The following is a 17,829-nucleotide window of genomic DNA, read 5'->3' on the forward strand; positions in this document are numbered from 1 at the left end:
TATCCCTCTCCCTTCCTCTCTGTAAAAAATCAATAAAATATATATTAAAAATAATAATAAACAACAAAAAAACACTTGAGGTTGTAATTATCCAACTCCAAAGATTCATGACATAAAATTTGTAGGTTTATCTAGGTATACAACTGGTATAGGAGAATCACTTAGCTCATAACCGAGTCTAGAGGACAACCCGGCAGCCATATCTTAATGTTCTTGGTACACTAATCCTCCTCCACAAGAAACTCTCAGGGCAGTTACTTTGTTTCTTTGAATAAAATAGCTACCAAATGAGATTTCACTAAAATTATAAGGCAGTTAATATTGGCTCTGATATTTAGTTCAGTAAATGAATGTTCTTTAATAGAAATGTGATTATGTGGAGATCCAGGAACATGTATAAACATTTTCACAGTCTTACAATTAATTCTTTAAAAAAACAAAAACACACATATTTTTATTGATTTCAGAGAGGAAGGGAGAGGGAGATAGAAACATCAATGATCAGAGAGAATTACTGACTGGCTGCCTCCTGCATACCCCCTACTGGGGATCGAACCCACAACCCAGGCATGTGCCCTTGACAGAAATCAAACCTGGGACCCTTCAGTCCGCAGGCCAATACTCTTATCTACTGAGCCAAACCAGCTAAGGCTCACATTTGATTCTTAAAGCTCTCCCCAAATGTATCAACTTTCATATGTCTACCATCTCCTAAACTTTAAATCTGGTCTAAGATATATTACATCATCCAATTTACAAAATCTGCACACTAAAACCCCCCCATAAACTCTAAACTTAGGGTGTGCATTAGCTGAGAAAAAATCCAATGCCCAAGATGCATGCCAGATGGCTCTCTGGGGATAGTTTTGTTTTGTTTTGTTTAAAGCTTCCCAGGTGACTTAAAATATAATGCCAAAACTGAAAACCAGTAACTCAAATTGTGTTGGCAACTCTAGGAAAAAAAACTAGGGGGAAGTATTGATCTACAGTAGAAAATGGAAAAAGGCAAAAAAAATGTAGCAACATTACAATTTTTAAAAATATGGCGTGTTTTTTAATTGATTTTAGAGAGAGGATGGGAGAGGGAGAGAAACATCCATATGCACAAAGAGAGAGAGAGAGAGAGAAACATGGATCTGTTGCCTTCTGTGCACACGACCAGGAATGGGACCCACAACCTGGGTATGAGCTCTGACACCGGGAATAAAAGCCTTCAACCTTTTGGTGTGCGGGACATCACTCCAACTGAACCACATTGGCCAGGGCACAATGTTACTTTTTACCAGTTTTAACCAGGCTTCAATACATTTCAAATTAAAGGTGAACTGGTAATTTAAATCAAAATAGTCAATTATCATTAAATTCACAGTAGTTATGTTCTATAAAGTCACAGCAAATATTGAACCACGGTTCCTAGGGGAAATACAGGGTTAGGTTCCTGCGATCCTTTGGTCACATTCAACCAAAAATAATAATGGTTTCTGTTTAAAGACACCTTAATATAGACTGTTGGTTCTTTAACGCTGAACCCAAGGCCAACAGCACATGCCTGAACAAAGGTTACCTAACATACACAGTCTTCTCGCAATTAGGAACCCTAGGCTGCACTTCAGTCCTCCCCTTGGGAGCTATTTTAAAGACAAAAATGTGGGGGAAAAATTGCATTAAATAGACTAAAAAAAGGACATTTGTTTACAGTACAACAGCTGAAACAAGGCAGACCATCACCTTGTTTGACCTCCGCTGGGAACATAAGCTTCCAGAAACTGAATTTTTTGGTCTTTTTGCCAATCGGTTGTGTAAATCACCACCAAAGCACCATAAATATCCATTTTTAGTGTTACAAATAAATTTTACTGAGTGGACGGATTCAAAAAATACAGAATCCGTGAATAAGGATGGACTGTAGCAGTATCAAATCAAGGTAGTTCAAACTAACTGTCATAAAGACATGAATTCTATGAGGTTTCTACTAAGCAACATCAAGAGCAAAGATGGCGCCAATATATGCACTATGTAATTTTTTCCACTGGGATCCTTAAACTGGGTTTCTTAAGAATGTAACAATTTTTCTCATCAAAATCTTCATACTAAAAAAATCTATATACCAAATTTGCTCAATATATCTTCCTTTCATGTAGTAAAAAAATAAATTATACTCTAATTAGTATTTCAACTACCTCTAATTACAAAATGCAGCAATAATTTTAAAGAAAAGGTATGGCCCTAGCCAGTTTGGCTCAGTGGATAGAGCATTGGCCCTCAGACTGAAGAGTCCCAAGTTCAATTCTGGTCAAGGGCATGTACCTCGATTGCAGGCTTGACCCCAGCCCCCATCGATGTATCTCTTTCACATCGATGTTTCTGTGTCTCTCCTTCTCCCTTCCACTCTCTAAAAATCAATGGAAAAATATCCTCAGGTAAGGATTAACAAAAAGAAAGGAAAAAGAAAAGGCATGTTGATTGGACTACACCCATGTTTCTCTCATTGATGTTTCTCCCTTTCTCTAAAATCAATGTAAAAATATGTATTTTTTTAAAAAAGACACAAACACACTTTGGGACAAAAATAGAAGGCATCTCATTAATTGCAAAACAGAGTAGCACAATGACTGCGAAGATGATTATCCTAGCTTAATGTTTTTGTTCACTTAGACGTGACTCTACTATCCACTGAGTTTATCATTCAAAGGGAACACCTTTAGTTCTACTGTTGCCCCATTCTCTGGGCACTTGGTCCAATAGCTCCTGAACAGCCCTATTCCCTGCCAGAACATCCAGCCAAACTTCTCAAATACCATAATTCTAGCTATATTCCCCAAGTTTCCAGTGCTCAGTAAGCCTCTGTATCCAAGATGACAATTTTCTAACTTTTGATTATCCTGTAACCCTTCATAATGAGATCAATAAATAGTCATGTGGAATTTAATTGTCAAGGCAGCATGACTACAATAGTAATGTTGGTAAGAACCCATATTCACCTCCCTCAATCACTATATACAATTACTTGAGTAAAGAGCAATGAAATTATGAATAATACAAAATAATTTACTTCTAAGTCAACTGAAAATTAGCACACACTCATAGTCCATCTTTTGTTACTAAATTGCAAACTCCTTCCATCTAGCCAAATCAACAGTCAATAGTCTAAGATAAAAAAAAAAAAAAAAAGTCTAAGATCCAATTAGGTAAGATAGGAAGAAAATGCAGAAAATCCACAAGAGTAATTCAATTGACCATGTCTCTCAATTATATCACTGTTTTTAGATTTGACAAAAATCAACTATTATGCACTGACCTTCTAAGACCTTAGACATAACGTAAAGGGAGTCAACACCTGAAGTTAATATATAAATCTGGATGGTTAATATATAAATCAGGCTGACACTCTATCCACTGAGCCAAACAGGTTAGGGCTCTAAGAATAGTTTCTTAAAACATAAACTGGCTCTTTCCCAATAGCTCAGTTGGTTAGAGTGTCATCCCAATACTTCAAAGTTGTGGGTTCAATCTGCAGACAGGGCACATACAAGAATCAACCAATGAATGCATAAGTAAGTGGAACAACAAATGGTTGTTTCTCTCTCTTCCCTCCCCACACCCGCCCCCTAAAAGAAAAAGGAAAGAAAAACAAACAAAACATAACTGAACCATAATCTTCTTAGTGATTTGTGACTGTTCCAAAAAGAAAAAACTGGGAAACCATAATCTTGAAGGGTAAAGAACAACTCTAGCAATATGATAGAGCAGAGCTTCCCCAGCATTACAGGTATGCCAGGATACTGATCCTCATCCTCAACGTTTCATACACCTAGCTTTCAACTCCAACTACCTCATCCATCTTAATGTGCTATTCAAAAATTATTTTCTCTTCTGAGTGCACAGAACACAGGGGTATATGCGCAGGTGTGCTGTCCTGGTTAACCTGAAAGGTGGGGAAAGGGCTACGTGACTAATTGGTTCAGGTACTTTTTTCTGGGGGGAAAAAAGGCTTTGTTTCTTTTTTGTAAAAATGACAAACACGTGGGAGTGGAAACGCTGTAGTCGGAGCCTGCTGCCGTGCAGCCACAGACACAACTCTCAGCCCGATTTTTAGAAACGTGGGTAATTTTTAAATGAATTTCCTCCTTTCTCGCGAGGACCTTCGAGAACTGAAATGAGGGTGTGCACATGCAGAGAGGGTGAGAGAAGGCAGAGGAGCGAGTGATACACTGCTGCAATTTGTTTCCTGCTTATGAAATAAACTTATTTTTCAGAATGAAATTTGAAAACTTGCACTACAGAACTGTGGGTGGAGCTTTTCCTTGTACACCTGTTTTTTACCAGAGTTTAAACTTTCATTCGGCGATTTCTTATCACTTCAAACGTCAACGTTTGCTAACTTTTGGATATCCTTTTGGTTACACCAAAGAAAAAGTTATGGCTATTTTTTCCTTGAACTGCCTGCAGTACCATATCCTCACTGAGAAAGGTTTATCGAAATCTATTATATATTATCTTACTTTGATGAAAATGCTGAATAGCTCTTGTTAGTCTAATAAACTGATAAAAATTGGTAGGGCTTGGCAATGAATTAGCCCTGGGAAATGAGTTTTTAGATTAAAAAGATTTTTTTTTATTAAAAGAAAAAAAAATAAAAAAAAAATTATTTTCTGCTGTGGAGAACAGTATGGAGTTTCCTCAAAAAACTAAAAATGGAACTCCCATTTGAACCAGTGATCCCACTTCTAGGAATATATCCCAAGAAACTAGAAACACCAATCAGAAAGGATATATGCACCCCTATGTTCATAGTAGCACAATTTACCATAGCTAAGATTTGGAAACAGCCTAAGTGCCCATCAGCAGACGAGGGGATTAAAAAACTGTGGTACATCTACACAATGGAATACTACACTGCAGTAAAAAAGGAGTTCTTACCATTTGCAACAGCATGGATGGAACTGGAGAGCATTATGCTAAGTGAAATAAGTCAGTCAGAGAAAGATAAATACCACATGATCTCACTCATTTGTGGAATATAATGAACAACATAAACTGATGAACAGGGACAGATCCAGAGAAAGAGAAGCATCAATCAGACTGCCAAACCTCAGAGGGAAGATAGGGGAGGGTGGGGGAAAGGAGGAGAGATCAACCAAAGGACTTGTATGCATGAATATAAGCCTAACCAATGGACACGAACACCAGGGGAGTGAGGGCATGAGGGGGGGGCGGGCGGGGTTGGGGGATTAATGGAGGGATGAAGACACATATGTAATACCTTAATCAATAAAGAAATTTAAAAAAAAATTATTTTCTGCATGTGCCACAACATGAAAAAACGTTGGGAGGCACGATTAAGGTGATACTAAAGCAGTTACAACTTCAACTTTAAAATAGATATTCTCCAAGGAGAAATACAAAGTCTACCCTTAGTTATGGATCCTAAAGAATATTTCATTTTTATCAATTTGAGTAATCAAATTCTATGTTAATTTGTATAATATGTAAAATACAGTTCCTCTTATTGCTTAAGTAACCTCTTCAGCAGCACTAATATCCTGCTGTGGTTAAGATAAATAAATCTGGCCTGGCCAGCGTGGCTCAGTGGTTAAGCGTCAACCTATGAACCAGGAGGTCACAGGTTTGATTCCGGGTCAGGGCACATGCCGGGGTTGCAGGCTTGATCCCCAGTGGAGGGCGTGCAGGAGGCAGTCGATCAGTGATTCTCTCTCATCATTGATGTTTCTACCTCTCTCTCCCTCTCCCCTCCTCTATGAAATCAATAAAAATATATTTTTAAAAATCTGAAAACTTTTTAGGTAAGGACTTGGTCAGAGCACAGAATTCGTGTATTCTATACTTCCTAAGCATTCTAATGGAAATCCTCCAAATATACATTTCCTAACCTCCTTCCATGCTTTTTCTCCACAACACAATCACCTTCTAATATGAAATTAACTTAAATATTTTGTTCCTGTCTCTCCCAATTAGACTTTTTATATCCCAAAAGGCAGAAATCTTGTCTACTTTTGTTCACTGCTATATCCCCCGCACCTTAGATGAGTAGGCCCTCACATAGTAGGCCCTCACAAAATTATTGATGAGTAAATGAACAAATTTGGTTGCAGTTTTATGTGTAATTTAATTGTTTTGAAAAAAGTTAACCTTTGCTATTAAGATGGTCAAGTAAAAAATTTGTTCACCAAAGACAGAATAATCACAGAAAGTTGTGTTGTGTTTGAAAAATCTTGATTTATGTATATTAAAGTATTTGTCAAGATACTACCAGAAAATCTGAGATGTTTTAAAAATATAAATAAAAGGAAAGACTTAGTTTTATTTTAGTTAAATGAGGGAACATCAGTTTTCCATTCTTCTCATCAGAAAACACAAAGGAATAAAGGGTGATAAGACAGATAAATGGAGTACTTGGGACACAAAAAGTATTACACTGGCAAGTTTTTTTTTTTCTCCATTGCTTAAGTCGCCATGTAAAATTCATAATTATCAATATTAAGTTCTTTACTGACTCATTTTTCTCTTAAAAACAAACATGCCCTTTCCAGACACTTGAAGCCTAAATCTAACCAGCAAATTAGTTATTCCCATACTTCTCTTGTGAAAAATCACCACAAATATTGTGGATTTTCATCTTAATTCTCACTTAAAACAAACATTTTAAATCTTAATACAAATAATCTTAAATTGGTCATATAGCCTAGCTACCGTTCAACTAGTGTCCCAGTTCCTTTTGGGGCCTCAAATGACGGAACTTCTCTCACATCTCTGGGGAGAGTAGTGTAAAGTATAATGTTTCCTGAAATTGTTCTTGTTTTTCCCCTGCACCATTTCATGACATCTTTTCAACTAGGAATGTTCTATACTTATTTTTTTCCTATTCTGCAGGAAAGTCCAGAGGGAGAAGCAAGGGTAACAAAAAAAAACACACAACCACACACACAACCAAAACTGTATGAAAAACAGGTTGAAAGGGGATAACACAAAAGCACAGAAGTAAATGCAAACCCAAATATGTGCACAAAAGAGGAAGATGGTGAAAAAAGGAGAAGAGATCAAAGAAAACTACTGTTCCGGCCTACAAAGGAGAAAAATCCAGAGGGGGGGGGGGGAAGACTTGCTTATTATTCAAGAAACAAAAGCACAAAATCCTTCTAAGAAAAACGTGGCCTCTTTCTCTGCTCGGGGAGTCGTCGTTAACATCTAAAAAGCGCTCGGTGGCCACTCACACGCGAGTTCCACCTCCTCCTCCGACGCGTTTCGAGACAGGTAGTCCTCACGGGTAAATTAAGTGCCGGCTGTAGATAATGTGGAGTCCATCTCTACCAAACTCCGATTGCGGTTGCCATCTTTGCCAGAAAAACACCTACAAATCCCTTGGATTCGGGAGACAAGGGTTCTAGGAAGTTGGAAAGCCAGAAGAGCACGCATCGCCAAGTCAGGTAGCGGTGGCGCGGGGTTAACCGACAGCTCCTACCAAACTCGGGTTCCGCGGACGATCGGGGGAAGAGAAAGGGCAAAGGGCTGCAGCCTGACCGCTCCCACCAGGGTGGGGCGCCGCGGGGGAGGGACCCTGGAGCCCAGCCGTCCCGGGAGGTCTACGGGGTCGTGACTCGGCTCCCGGGGGCATCGCACCTTGGGCGGCAAGGGATGTCGATGGACTAGGGGCAGCTTCGGGGAGAGGGAGACAGCGGGCTGCTGTCCGCTGAGTGCGGAGGCTCCTAGAGAAAGGTCCCCCAGAGGCAAAAAAAAAAAAAAAATGAAGGGGCAAAAGGAGAGCCGAGGGGCCGAGCAGTCGCGGACGGAGGCCGGCGTGGGAGGCCTGGGCAGAGGCCGCCAGCCGCCCTCCCCGGCAACGCCTTTTCAGCTCCCCCACACTCAGCCCCTCTCGGGGCCGCTCCTGCCCCGGCGACGGCGGCCAGAGCAGCTGTTTCCGCCGGGCCGGGGACCGCGGAGCGAAAGGCATCCCTGGGGCGGGCGGGCGGGTGGGTGGGCCGGCAGCGGCCAACTGTGCGAGCGGGAGGCGACTCCGAAACGACAGCCGCCGAGCCAACGCCAAACTTCGCCCGCTCCTGCCCTTCGCCTTCTTCATCCCCCAACTTTCCGGCCGGCTGGTGTCCGCTTCGACCGACCGAGCCCGCCGCCGCCCCCCCCACCACCCGCCCTTCTTTTCGCCGCCTCTCACTCCTCCCCAATGCCCGGAGACTGGGGAAGGACTGGCGGCCAGGGCCGCTCCCGAGCCCGCCCGGCGCCCCTGAGTCCCAGACACCGCCCCCGACGAGACGCTCGCATCCTCTCGGAGGCTCCCTCGCCCGCCCAGATGCTGCAAACCCCTCTCACCTGCATTGACGCCATGATGGAACCATCCCCCCCCTCCCCCCCCAAGGCCGGCGAGGCCAGAGACGCAGGGGGCGGAGCCGCCGTGCTCGCGTCACGCCGCGGGGGCCCAGCATCCCGGGCGCGGGGGCGGGGCCTCCGAGGGAAGGGAATGGCGCGACGGGATTGGCTGGCGCGCTGGGCGCACGCGGGAGGGACGGGCGGGGAGGAGGGGAACGGTGCTGTCAGGATCCCCGGTACCATCCTGCTGTCCGGCGTCCGCGGCGAGCCCACCGGCTGCCCCGATCGCTGGGGGAAAGCGTCTCCGGGTCGGAGCTGGCCACGGTTGCTTTTTTTTTTTTTTTTCTGTCCGTTCTCCGAGATCCTGATGATGTTCGGACTCGTGGGTTTTTTTTTTTCTCGTTTGTTTTGTTTTTCCAACCACAGGTATATGGTGTACAGATTTCCCCTTTCGGATGGCTTTCCCCGCCCTTGTGCCCACTTTCATAGCCTTGGGGATGGAAAAAACTTTCCGCGGGGCTGCTTTCTGGTCTTTTCGAACATGGAAGGCTTCTCATAGCCCTAATTTGGGAAGAGAGACACGCGTTTCCTTGTGCAACGGTGTGAGAATGGAAAGCAGAACAACACTTTGCTCTAAAGGCAAGCGTAGATTTTGTAGAGCTGAAACTTGCCCGGAAGGGAAGGGAAATCTTTGTGAAATTTTCTCTCTCTGTGTGTGTGTGATTATAACCCCTTCATCCCAGCCCCTCCGTTTAAAACTTTACGTGTATCAGTAAGAGTTACGGTTGTTACAGCATTGACATTTGGTTAGACATTTGGCCCTAGACATGAATTTCTTTGTTTAATGTATCAGTGTCACGTTGTAACATACACATACCTTCTATCACATCCATACTTCAACCTGTTTCGTGGTAGACAGTTATGTGGTCATTCGACATAGGGATGTATTTGAATAGGGAAAGCTGAGCATACAAAATTTATTCTGGGAATGCACCAGTTCTGCCAAAATTTATCAGAAGTCATCTTTAAAAAAAGCGATTCCAAAACTGAAGATGTCATTGGTTGATAAGAGGAAAATGGAAGCCAAAGGCTTTCACCTTGTATTCTATCTCTAAAAAATGAATTGGTGTGATATATTGAGTTGAAGGCTTTTACTTAACCAGAATGAAAGCTTAAAACCTCTCATTTCATTCACTTGGAGACCTTTTAGAAATTTCTATAAGATTTGAGTACAAGAGCAATATAGGATATTATTTCCACACTTAAATTATGTTCTCTGGGAAATTCCCTAATGTAAAATGTGTTCAAAATGAAAAAGATCTTTAAAATACACCAATTATTCTATGGTATAGAGAGGAAGTTACTATATTAGTATACTTTTTTTTTTTCCTCTCAGACTTCCACCCTAATTGCCAGAAATGGGCTGGTTTTCCCTTTTTGTGCAAAATGACTTTGTCCTTAAGGAATGTTTGGAGGCTCATGGCAACCAAGAATAATCCGGAAGCACATCAGGTGTTAGCCCAGTGTGTTGTCAACATTTCGACTGTGAGTAAGACTCACATGTACCAATGAAAGAGAAAAGCTTTTTCAGATTCATTTTGGAGATATTTTTATCCCATCATCTCAGAAAATTGCTCCAGAAGATCACATTTTACCATCTAAGGTTCACTTGTTTAAAAGCTGATTCTCCCTAAACTGTGACATCAGATGACCCCACAAAGCATTATGACAACATCAGAGCCAACAACCTGCTGTGACAAATATGAGAAAAGGGGTTATGGGAAGCTTGACATGCCTCACGGTCATGATGTGTTTTATATGTGTTAAAAAGGATCTTCTGGTCCCTTGTGTTTTATATGTGTTAAAAAGGATCTTCATAGGAGGAGAAAGTCGGTACCATGCATGCTTAAGAGATTTTGTATTTCAGGGAGTTACCTGACCCCACAAGTCCATCCATTGGCAGAGGTGTGTAAGCCTCAAGATGGGAACACCTTTACTAAAGAGGTGGCAGTGGAGATCAGCTGTCTCTTGCCCTTTGAAACCCATCTTTTACAGAGACATAGTTGCATAGCACTTCTTTTCATTTGTTTATGTTCCAGTCTTCCTGAAAAGCAGGGTGCTGTGTGGAAAGCTCTGGATTAGGAGCCAGGAGAGATGAGCGCCTGCCTTGATCCTTCCCAGAGGTGATGGTAAACATAGCTAACAGAGGTGGCACAGATGTGGCACAGGGACCAACCGTGCAGAACAGAAGCTGCTCATGCTGGGGCAGGGATCTGGATGCTCCCTGCCTGGTGGGCCGGATCAGGGGGAGCTCTGTGGGTATTCAGAAGCCACTGAAGGGAGGTCCTTTGTGGGGGGTGAGGTGGGGACGGGAGTTGAGGGCACTGGCTCTTTACTAACCTCTATAGAAGTATTTTAGTGTTTTCTTCTGGGCGTGACAGAAATGTTCTAAAAGTAGATTGTGGTGATGATTGCCCAACTGTATAAATTTACTCAGAATGACTGAGTTATTATCATGGGTGAACTTTACGGTATATAAATTATACCATAATAAAGCTGTTCAAAGAAAGTCATCTCAATGTGTTAACACAGCCTGTAAGAAGCGGTTATAGGGTTAAGCCTCGGACTGACCTGCTGGCAAAGTCGCAAACAAGTCCCAGCTTGGAGGGCTCAGTCCTCTAAGCATAATTAAGCTTGATCTTGTAACTGCTCCCTAGATCTTTCCTGGGTAGCTAGTGGGCTGTGGGAGGGGCAGCAAGTGCTGCCAAAACAAGTGAAACTTACAACAACATTGTAGATTACCTTGTTTGTCCCTGATGATAAAAAAAGCACCAGCTTTGCAGTCTGGATCTGTTCTGTGGCCTCAGCAAGGCACAGAAAGATCCACCCAGCTCCCAGGTTTATGAATCTATTTCTGCGCCTTGTTTTCTTTATTTCTAATATTTCTCAATCCCTGGCCACATCCATTTAGAACCGGTTCGTTCATCTCTCTTGCAGCACAGGACGCAGAAAAGGGAGATCCCCACCATGTTTGGCCCCAGCTGCATCAGGCCCCCGCATTTTGGCGCCCAACGTGGGGCGCGAAAGAGGCATAAAGAGGTATGGGTCAAGGGATCGCTCCCAAGAATTGCGCGCCACAGATTTAAGAAAGTGTAAGGTACGGGGAGTGTATTGTTGTGAATTGATATGAATTAGCTGGGTGTAAAACGTGGGTAATCCTCAAAAATGCTTTAAACTATGCTCTGTTAAGCGTAGTCAGATTCTTGATTTAAGTTTTGTTGATTAAACCTGGGAAAAGGTTAGAGAGCAGTTGTGTGACCAATACTCAGCAAAAAGTCCAGAAAAAAATTCCTAATTTAATTGGTGATGGCCTTGATTCAGCACAGGAGAGTTTAAGAATGTCTAAGTTGGGTACAGCCATGGCCTTACAACCTGCAGTGGAAGGGTGCAAGTCTCTAAGAATACCATCTGCACCTCCTCTGCCTCCACGTGTAAACTACTTGTAACCAAGTAGAAAAGGATTAAAGGAATTTGTCAGCAACTGCCAATAATTCTTTATCTTAAAAAATCTTTTTCTTTCCCTAAAAAATAAAAAATAAAAATTGAAAAAAAATAAATAAAATAAAAACAGTAGATGCCAGACCATTACTGAATCTTCCCCCTAAGAAACAAGGAGGTGGGGGAAGGGAGACACGTGGCGATCCAATATGGACATCACTCCCCAAGAAAGCCACTTCTTCGCCTCATCTTCATTTTATTTTCCAGCTGATGACTTAAAGCTTTTACAAATTCATAAATGCATCTGGGATTTCTGTGCACATGTAAAGGGAAAAGGCCAGTTTTAAAACGAGTGCGCATAGTTTTCAGCTGAACTTGACCTTTTGCTGTGTACAGAATAAAACCCCGAGACTGTTTTGGCCTTAAAAATGGTGGAGATGAACTGGGGAAAGAAATACAGGCTAGTTTCCTAAGGCACCTAAAGTAGCTCTTTTGAAATTTCCCGCCCAGTAACCACCAGGAAGTAGAAAGCAAGTTTACATGTGAATTGCTATGGGTTTGTTTCTTGACTTCCCCAGCAGGAAAATTCTTTTAAAAATTTAGCAGCTGTGCCAGGCCTATTGGCTGGAAATTTAAAACTTTTAAGTTCAAATTATCTAGACGTATTGAAATTTATAATACTGAAATGTTGATCTAAGTATGCCTAGTATGAAGTCTAGATGATATAAGTTAATCTATTAATTGAATATGCCTTATATTTTATTTGAAATGTAGCCTTAAAAATGTAAAAGTATTAATTATTTGAGAAATGCTAAGTATTTAATTTGCTACCTAAGATTTAAAGCTCGGAGAGTTTAAGGTCTCTTTTCTCTCCATTAAAAGGTTTTAAAGCTACACCCCTTTTTATGGAGGGAGGGGTGGACACGCCCTTCCCCTAGCATGCAGGTAGGCTGGTTCCCGCCAGCAGCCATCTTAAAAGAATGTTAATTTTCATTTAAATGGCTACACTTTTTGCTAGCCAACCTTCTCAGAAAAGGTCAAGTGGCTAGGCCAAAAGGTTTTTCCTGAAAAAGTGGCTCCTTTAACCTACAAGTTTGCTTCTCAGTTTCCCAGGGCAGAAAAAAAACATGGTTTAAAATTAATTATTAGATTTTAAAATTTATTCTTAAAAATATAAAGGTGTGCCCTGGCCAGTGTAGCTCAGTGGATAGAGTGTCGGCCTGCGGACTGAAGAGTCCCGGGTTCGATTCCGGTCAAGGGCATGTACCTGGGTTGTGGGCTCGATCCCCAGTAGGGGGTGTGAAGAAGGCCGCTGGTCCATGATTCTCACTCATAATGAATGTTTCTCTCTCTCTCCCTCTCCCTTCCTCTTTGAAATCAATAAACATATATTAAAAAAATATATATATAAAGGTGTTATTAATAAAGAACTGCTAAATATTTGACTTGCAAGCTCTGAAAGTTGAAGGTTCAGATTGAATTGGGAGAAATTAATTAAATATCTAAAGTACAACTTGTTTTTGAGAAAATAAAATGTGTTTTCTCTTAAATAATTAGAAATTCAAAATATGTTACTTCTTGGCCTGATTTAAAAAAGAGGATTAATTCTGTGATCCACATTAAATGTAATTGATAAGATAATTTAAGTATATAATCTTTAAATCATATATATAAGTATATAAATGTATATATTTGGTCTTTCCAAGTGTATTTCAAGGTTTTGAGAGTAGCTTTTAGACATTTCACGGGCCCCGAAATGTTTCAAAAGTCTGTTTCTCTCTTAAAAGAAATATAATTTTAATTAAACCGATTGATACTTGAAATCGCATGGAAAGCTTTATCAAATTAAAATTAATATATTTTACTTATATACATATATATTAAATGTTATGAAAGTTTTCGCCAATGAGAAGGGCAAAAAACTACATTTCTTAAATATAGCCAAATTTTTCAACAGCAGAATTTCAAGAAAGACAAAAGCTATGTTTTTAGATCAGACCAATAAAGTATCAAACCTATAAGTTTTACTGAATAAGTTTCTTTGCTTTTTTAATTAAAGATACCTACTTAAGTTACTTTATAAATTAGCCTTTAAAATATAATCAAAGTCTCATAAATTAAGTTACATGAAAAGCCAATGTTTTTATAAGTAATTTAAATAAGTCTTCCAAGAAAGTTACTGAAGGCTTCCCATGATCCCTCTGTATATGCAAATTAGCTAACGGGAATACTCTTTAAAAATTAATATAAATTTAATAAAAAGGAGAAATTTTTAAAATTTTTGAAATCTCTTTCACTGGTATTACAGTGTAAACTGAGGATTGTTATTAAAATATTAAATCTAATCCATACTAGTGGTCACCATAACCTTAAGAGAAATTGTTTCATGTAGCAAAGATTTTTAAATGAAACTCTCTGTAAACTGAAAATTATTTTGGAAGGAAATAAAGAGAGGTTTCCTTCAAATATCATAGGGATTGTAATTGATAACCAATGCATTAGGCCTCAGAAGGTGGAGATAAGAAAAGATTGCCTTAAAACTTTAAATGACCTTTAGAAATTATTAGGGGACTTTAACTGGTTAAGACCTTTTCTATACAAAAAGAAATTGACAGCCAGTTTGAAATTGAATTGCCATGGCCTAGAGCAAAGAATATCCTGACATGATATTATTCTACAATTTCATTATAATTTTTGAAATTTTACAACAGCATATTGTACATTTATCCCAAACAAACTTACAAACTAATTCTTTGAATATTTGGCAGCAATTTTAAAGGACTTGAAAGGATTTAATCCCTTCTACTGTGTGGAAGGTCCCCTGGAAAGGCACTTGAGCATTCTATATTGGCCCTTCTTGCCCCTTTGCCAAGAGGGACCCTCTTCTCACAATCCAATTGCCCACAGCTGTTGCCTGAGCTCTCTGTTCATGCTGAGGTTGAAGCCTCATGGTGGCTGGTACCATGGATCTGTCTCTTGCCCAATGGCGTGAGCTGGGCCCTCCCTGGAGAAGAAACCTGGGTTCCCCAAGATATGTGATCAATGCCAGGGCCCTGCCAGCAGGTGAGGGGATCCCAAGGCAGGTGCTGGGCATGGAGGCCACAGGAGCATAGGCTACCAAGGAGACAGAACTGAACCTCACATCACCCTGCTTGGCCCCAGAGGATGGCTGGTTAGCCAGAGACGGGTAAGATTCCTCAGGGAAGGAACAACCTAAGACAGGCACAGTCACAGAGGGGCCATCAGGAGAGAACTTGGGGGTCAACAGAGGTGGGGCACAGATCCTCACCCCCCCAACATTACAGGGGCTTGAACACTCGCCCCTTCTGAGGGAGGTCTCCTGCCCCATGGCTGCTTCACGATTCCCATGCCCAGCTCAGATCGGGACCCAGGCAACATACAGAGACTTGGCCCAGCTCAGATCTGGACCCAGATACAGAAAGAGACTTGGACCAGCTTAGATCTGGACCCAGGCAACAGAGAGTTGGCAGCTGCCCTATATCTAAATCCAGCCTAAATCCAGGAATGCTCAGGGCTTTCTCAAGGATGCAAATAATCCTTTCCATTAATATTTACAGGGTAAACTGAGATTGTTGTTAGAGTATTAAATTTGACAGTAAAATTTTCAGATTAATTTAAATTGGCTAACTGAAATAAGTGAATATTAAAGAAAATCTAATTGTACAAAAAGCTGTTCCTAAAGTATTAACCAAAATTTCTGTTGGTAGTTCATTTCATGGTAAAATTGCTTAACACCCAATGAATCCAAAGCAGTCATATTTTTGTGCAAAAATTAAAAATAAAAGTCATCAAGACTGCATTAAAATTTTTTTTACAATAGCCTCATAATAATTAATCAAAAAAGGATAGTAGAATAATATCCTGTAAGAAATATCCTGTAAGTAAATTACATCAAGCCTTAATTGCTTTAAAATTTTACTTTAAAAATTCTTTTTCATTTATAATGCTGATAAGGCACCCATGAAAAATCTTATGGTGTCAAGATAAGCCAAAGGAAAATCATTTGGACAAAAATCAAAAGGATCCCAAGTCTAAATTATAGAAAAGAGTTCTTTATTAACCTTTGGTCGAGAATATGTGTATATTTCCAGAAAACTCCAAAGCCCATATGGATTCCTGCAACAACGGATCCCAGAGAGGACCTGATAGGACTACTGCAGCCACAGAATAAGCAGTGGCCCACAAGAACAGAGGAGAAATAGTCCAAAAATAAAAATAGTGAAGATGCCTTGCCATGCTAGCAGTCAGCACCTGTGCATTGCTGCAGGTTGACCAGGACCAAGGGCAAGGAAGGTCAGTGTGCACACCCTTCTGCATAGAAGTCAAAATGTTTGATGTTTTTTGTTTTTACCAGGACCCCTGACTTGGGGTCTTGCTTTATTTCTAACACAGGGAATGGTATTAACTGCCACATTATAAGAAATATTATACCTCAGGCATTAACCATTTTTACAGATGGATCCAGTTCTAGAAAGGCTAGAGGTACTGCAGCAGGGAAACAAGATCCTTCAAACTTCTTATATGTTTCAGTAGAAATACAAGCTCTTATTTATGCCTTAACAGATTTTGCTACGGAGCCCATCAACCTATAGTAATAGTGCTTATGTGGTAAGTATGGCCAAAATTATTGTAATAGCTATTATAGGGCACACTAATTCAGAGGAACTTCTCATTTAATTTTCAGCCTTTAAAATGTTATAAGGACAATTTCCATGTTTTATTGGATGCAATGTCCTCAGGCTATTATCCACTTCTCTGTGCCAACTTTAGGGGTAAATCCCCGAGGACTTAAACCTAATCAAAACTGACATAATGGATGTCACTCAATAGTGGAAAGAGCCAATCGTACTCTTAAAATTATTTATTAAAACAAAAAGGGGGAGACAGATGTTATGTGTCACTTCAAGAGAGGCTCAGTCATGCTTTTTATACTTAAAAAATTTTTTTTTGAATTGTGATGCAGAGGTTGTACAGCAGTCAAAAGGCATCAGGCCTCCTGTACAGTAGCCTCCGAGTCAGCTAGGTGGAAGGAAGCACAAACCAGACAAGAGTTTTATCAGATTCAGTAATAATGTGGGGAAGAGGTTGTGTTTTATATCTTTCCAGAAGGAGCAATGCAGCCAATTCGGGTGCCAGAGCGTTACATCCATCACCACAATGGACCCAGAGAAGCTCCTGTGTCCCTTCACTCAAAAGGACTGAGAGCTGCCCTGATGACAGCAAAGCAGAGGAAGAAGAAAAATGAAAGCTACGCAAGGGACTGAGGTGCCAACATGGGGTCAGCTGAAGAAGTTAACAACTAAGGCCCAGCAGATGGCAGAAAAGCAGGAAGTGGAAGCTACTGCCTCAATCATGCTAGCATTGGTTAGCTGCCAGTCTTCTGCAAACTCTTGCACAGCCAAGTCTGAGGACTCTGGAATAAATCAGCAAAAGAAACTTTCATTTAGTAGGAAAATGTTACTGTAGTTTGATTTCTTTATTGTTGTGTTGCATTGGCATTGTTTTATAGCCATGTCTGGGTTTTTCATTTGCATTGTTTTGTTATTGGGTTTTGCATTGGCATTGTTTTATTAATGTTTTAATAGAAATTTGTTCTTGATGTTTAAATTTTACTTCCATTATTAGTAGCTTAAATTTAAAAGAAAGGGTGAGATGTAGGAAGCGATTATAGGGTTAAGCCTCGGACTGACCTGCTGGCAAAGTCGCAAACAAGTCCCAGCTTGGAGGGCTCAGTCCTCTAAGCATAATTAAGCTTGATCTTGTGACTGCTCTCTAGATCTTTCCTGGGTAGCTAGTGGGCTGTGGGAGGGGCAGCAAGTGCTGCCAAAACAAGTGAAACTTACAACAACATTGTAGATTACCTTGTTTGTCCCTGATGATAAATAAAGCACCAGCTTTGCAGTCTGGATCTGTTCTGTGGCCTCAGCAAGGCACAGAAAGATCCACCCAGCTCCCAGCTTTATGAATCTA

General features: G+C 40.8%; 1 protein-coding gene and 1 long non-coding RNA gene across 6 annotated transcripts in view; one reads left to right on the forward strand and one right to left on the reverse strand.

Annotated features, from left to right (window-relative positions):
• Nucleotides 1-8,638, reverse strand: part of UBE2W (ubiquitin conjugating enzyme E2 W) — a 52,222-nt gene extending 43,584 nt beyond the window's left edge. Inside the window, exon 1 of one of the 5 annotated variants that reach the window (XM_028158724.2) lies at nucleotides 8,344-8,621. In XM_028158724.2, the coding sequence (XP_028014525.2) occupies nucleotides 8,344-8,583 (240 nt within the window). In that variant the 5' untranslated portion in view covers nucleotides 8,584-8,621. Of the gene's footprint in view, nucleotides 1-8,343 lie in introns of all 5 variants that reach the window. The other 4 variants (XM_008150331.3, XM_054708270.1, XM_054708269.1 and 1 more) reach the window with 4 other exon arrangements.
• Nucleotides 8,639-15,548: 6,910 nt separating this feature from the next.
• Nucleotides 15,549-17,829, forward strand: LOC129147237 (uncharacterized). The gene is made up of 2 exons (XR_008554602.1): nucleotides 15,549-16,152; nucleotides 16,315-17,829. It is a non-coding gene; the product is annotated as an uncharacterized LOC129147237 (long non-coding RNA).

Source organism: Eptesicus fuscus, chromosome 19, assembly GCF_027574615.1.
Source record: "Eptesicus fuscus isolate TK198812 chromosome 19, DD_ASM_mEF_20220401, whole genome shotgun sequence".
NCBI lineage: Eukaryota > Metazoa > Chordata > Mammalia > Chiroptera > Vespertilionidae > Eptesicus > Eptesicus fuscus.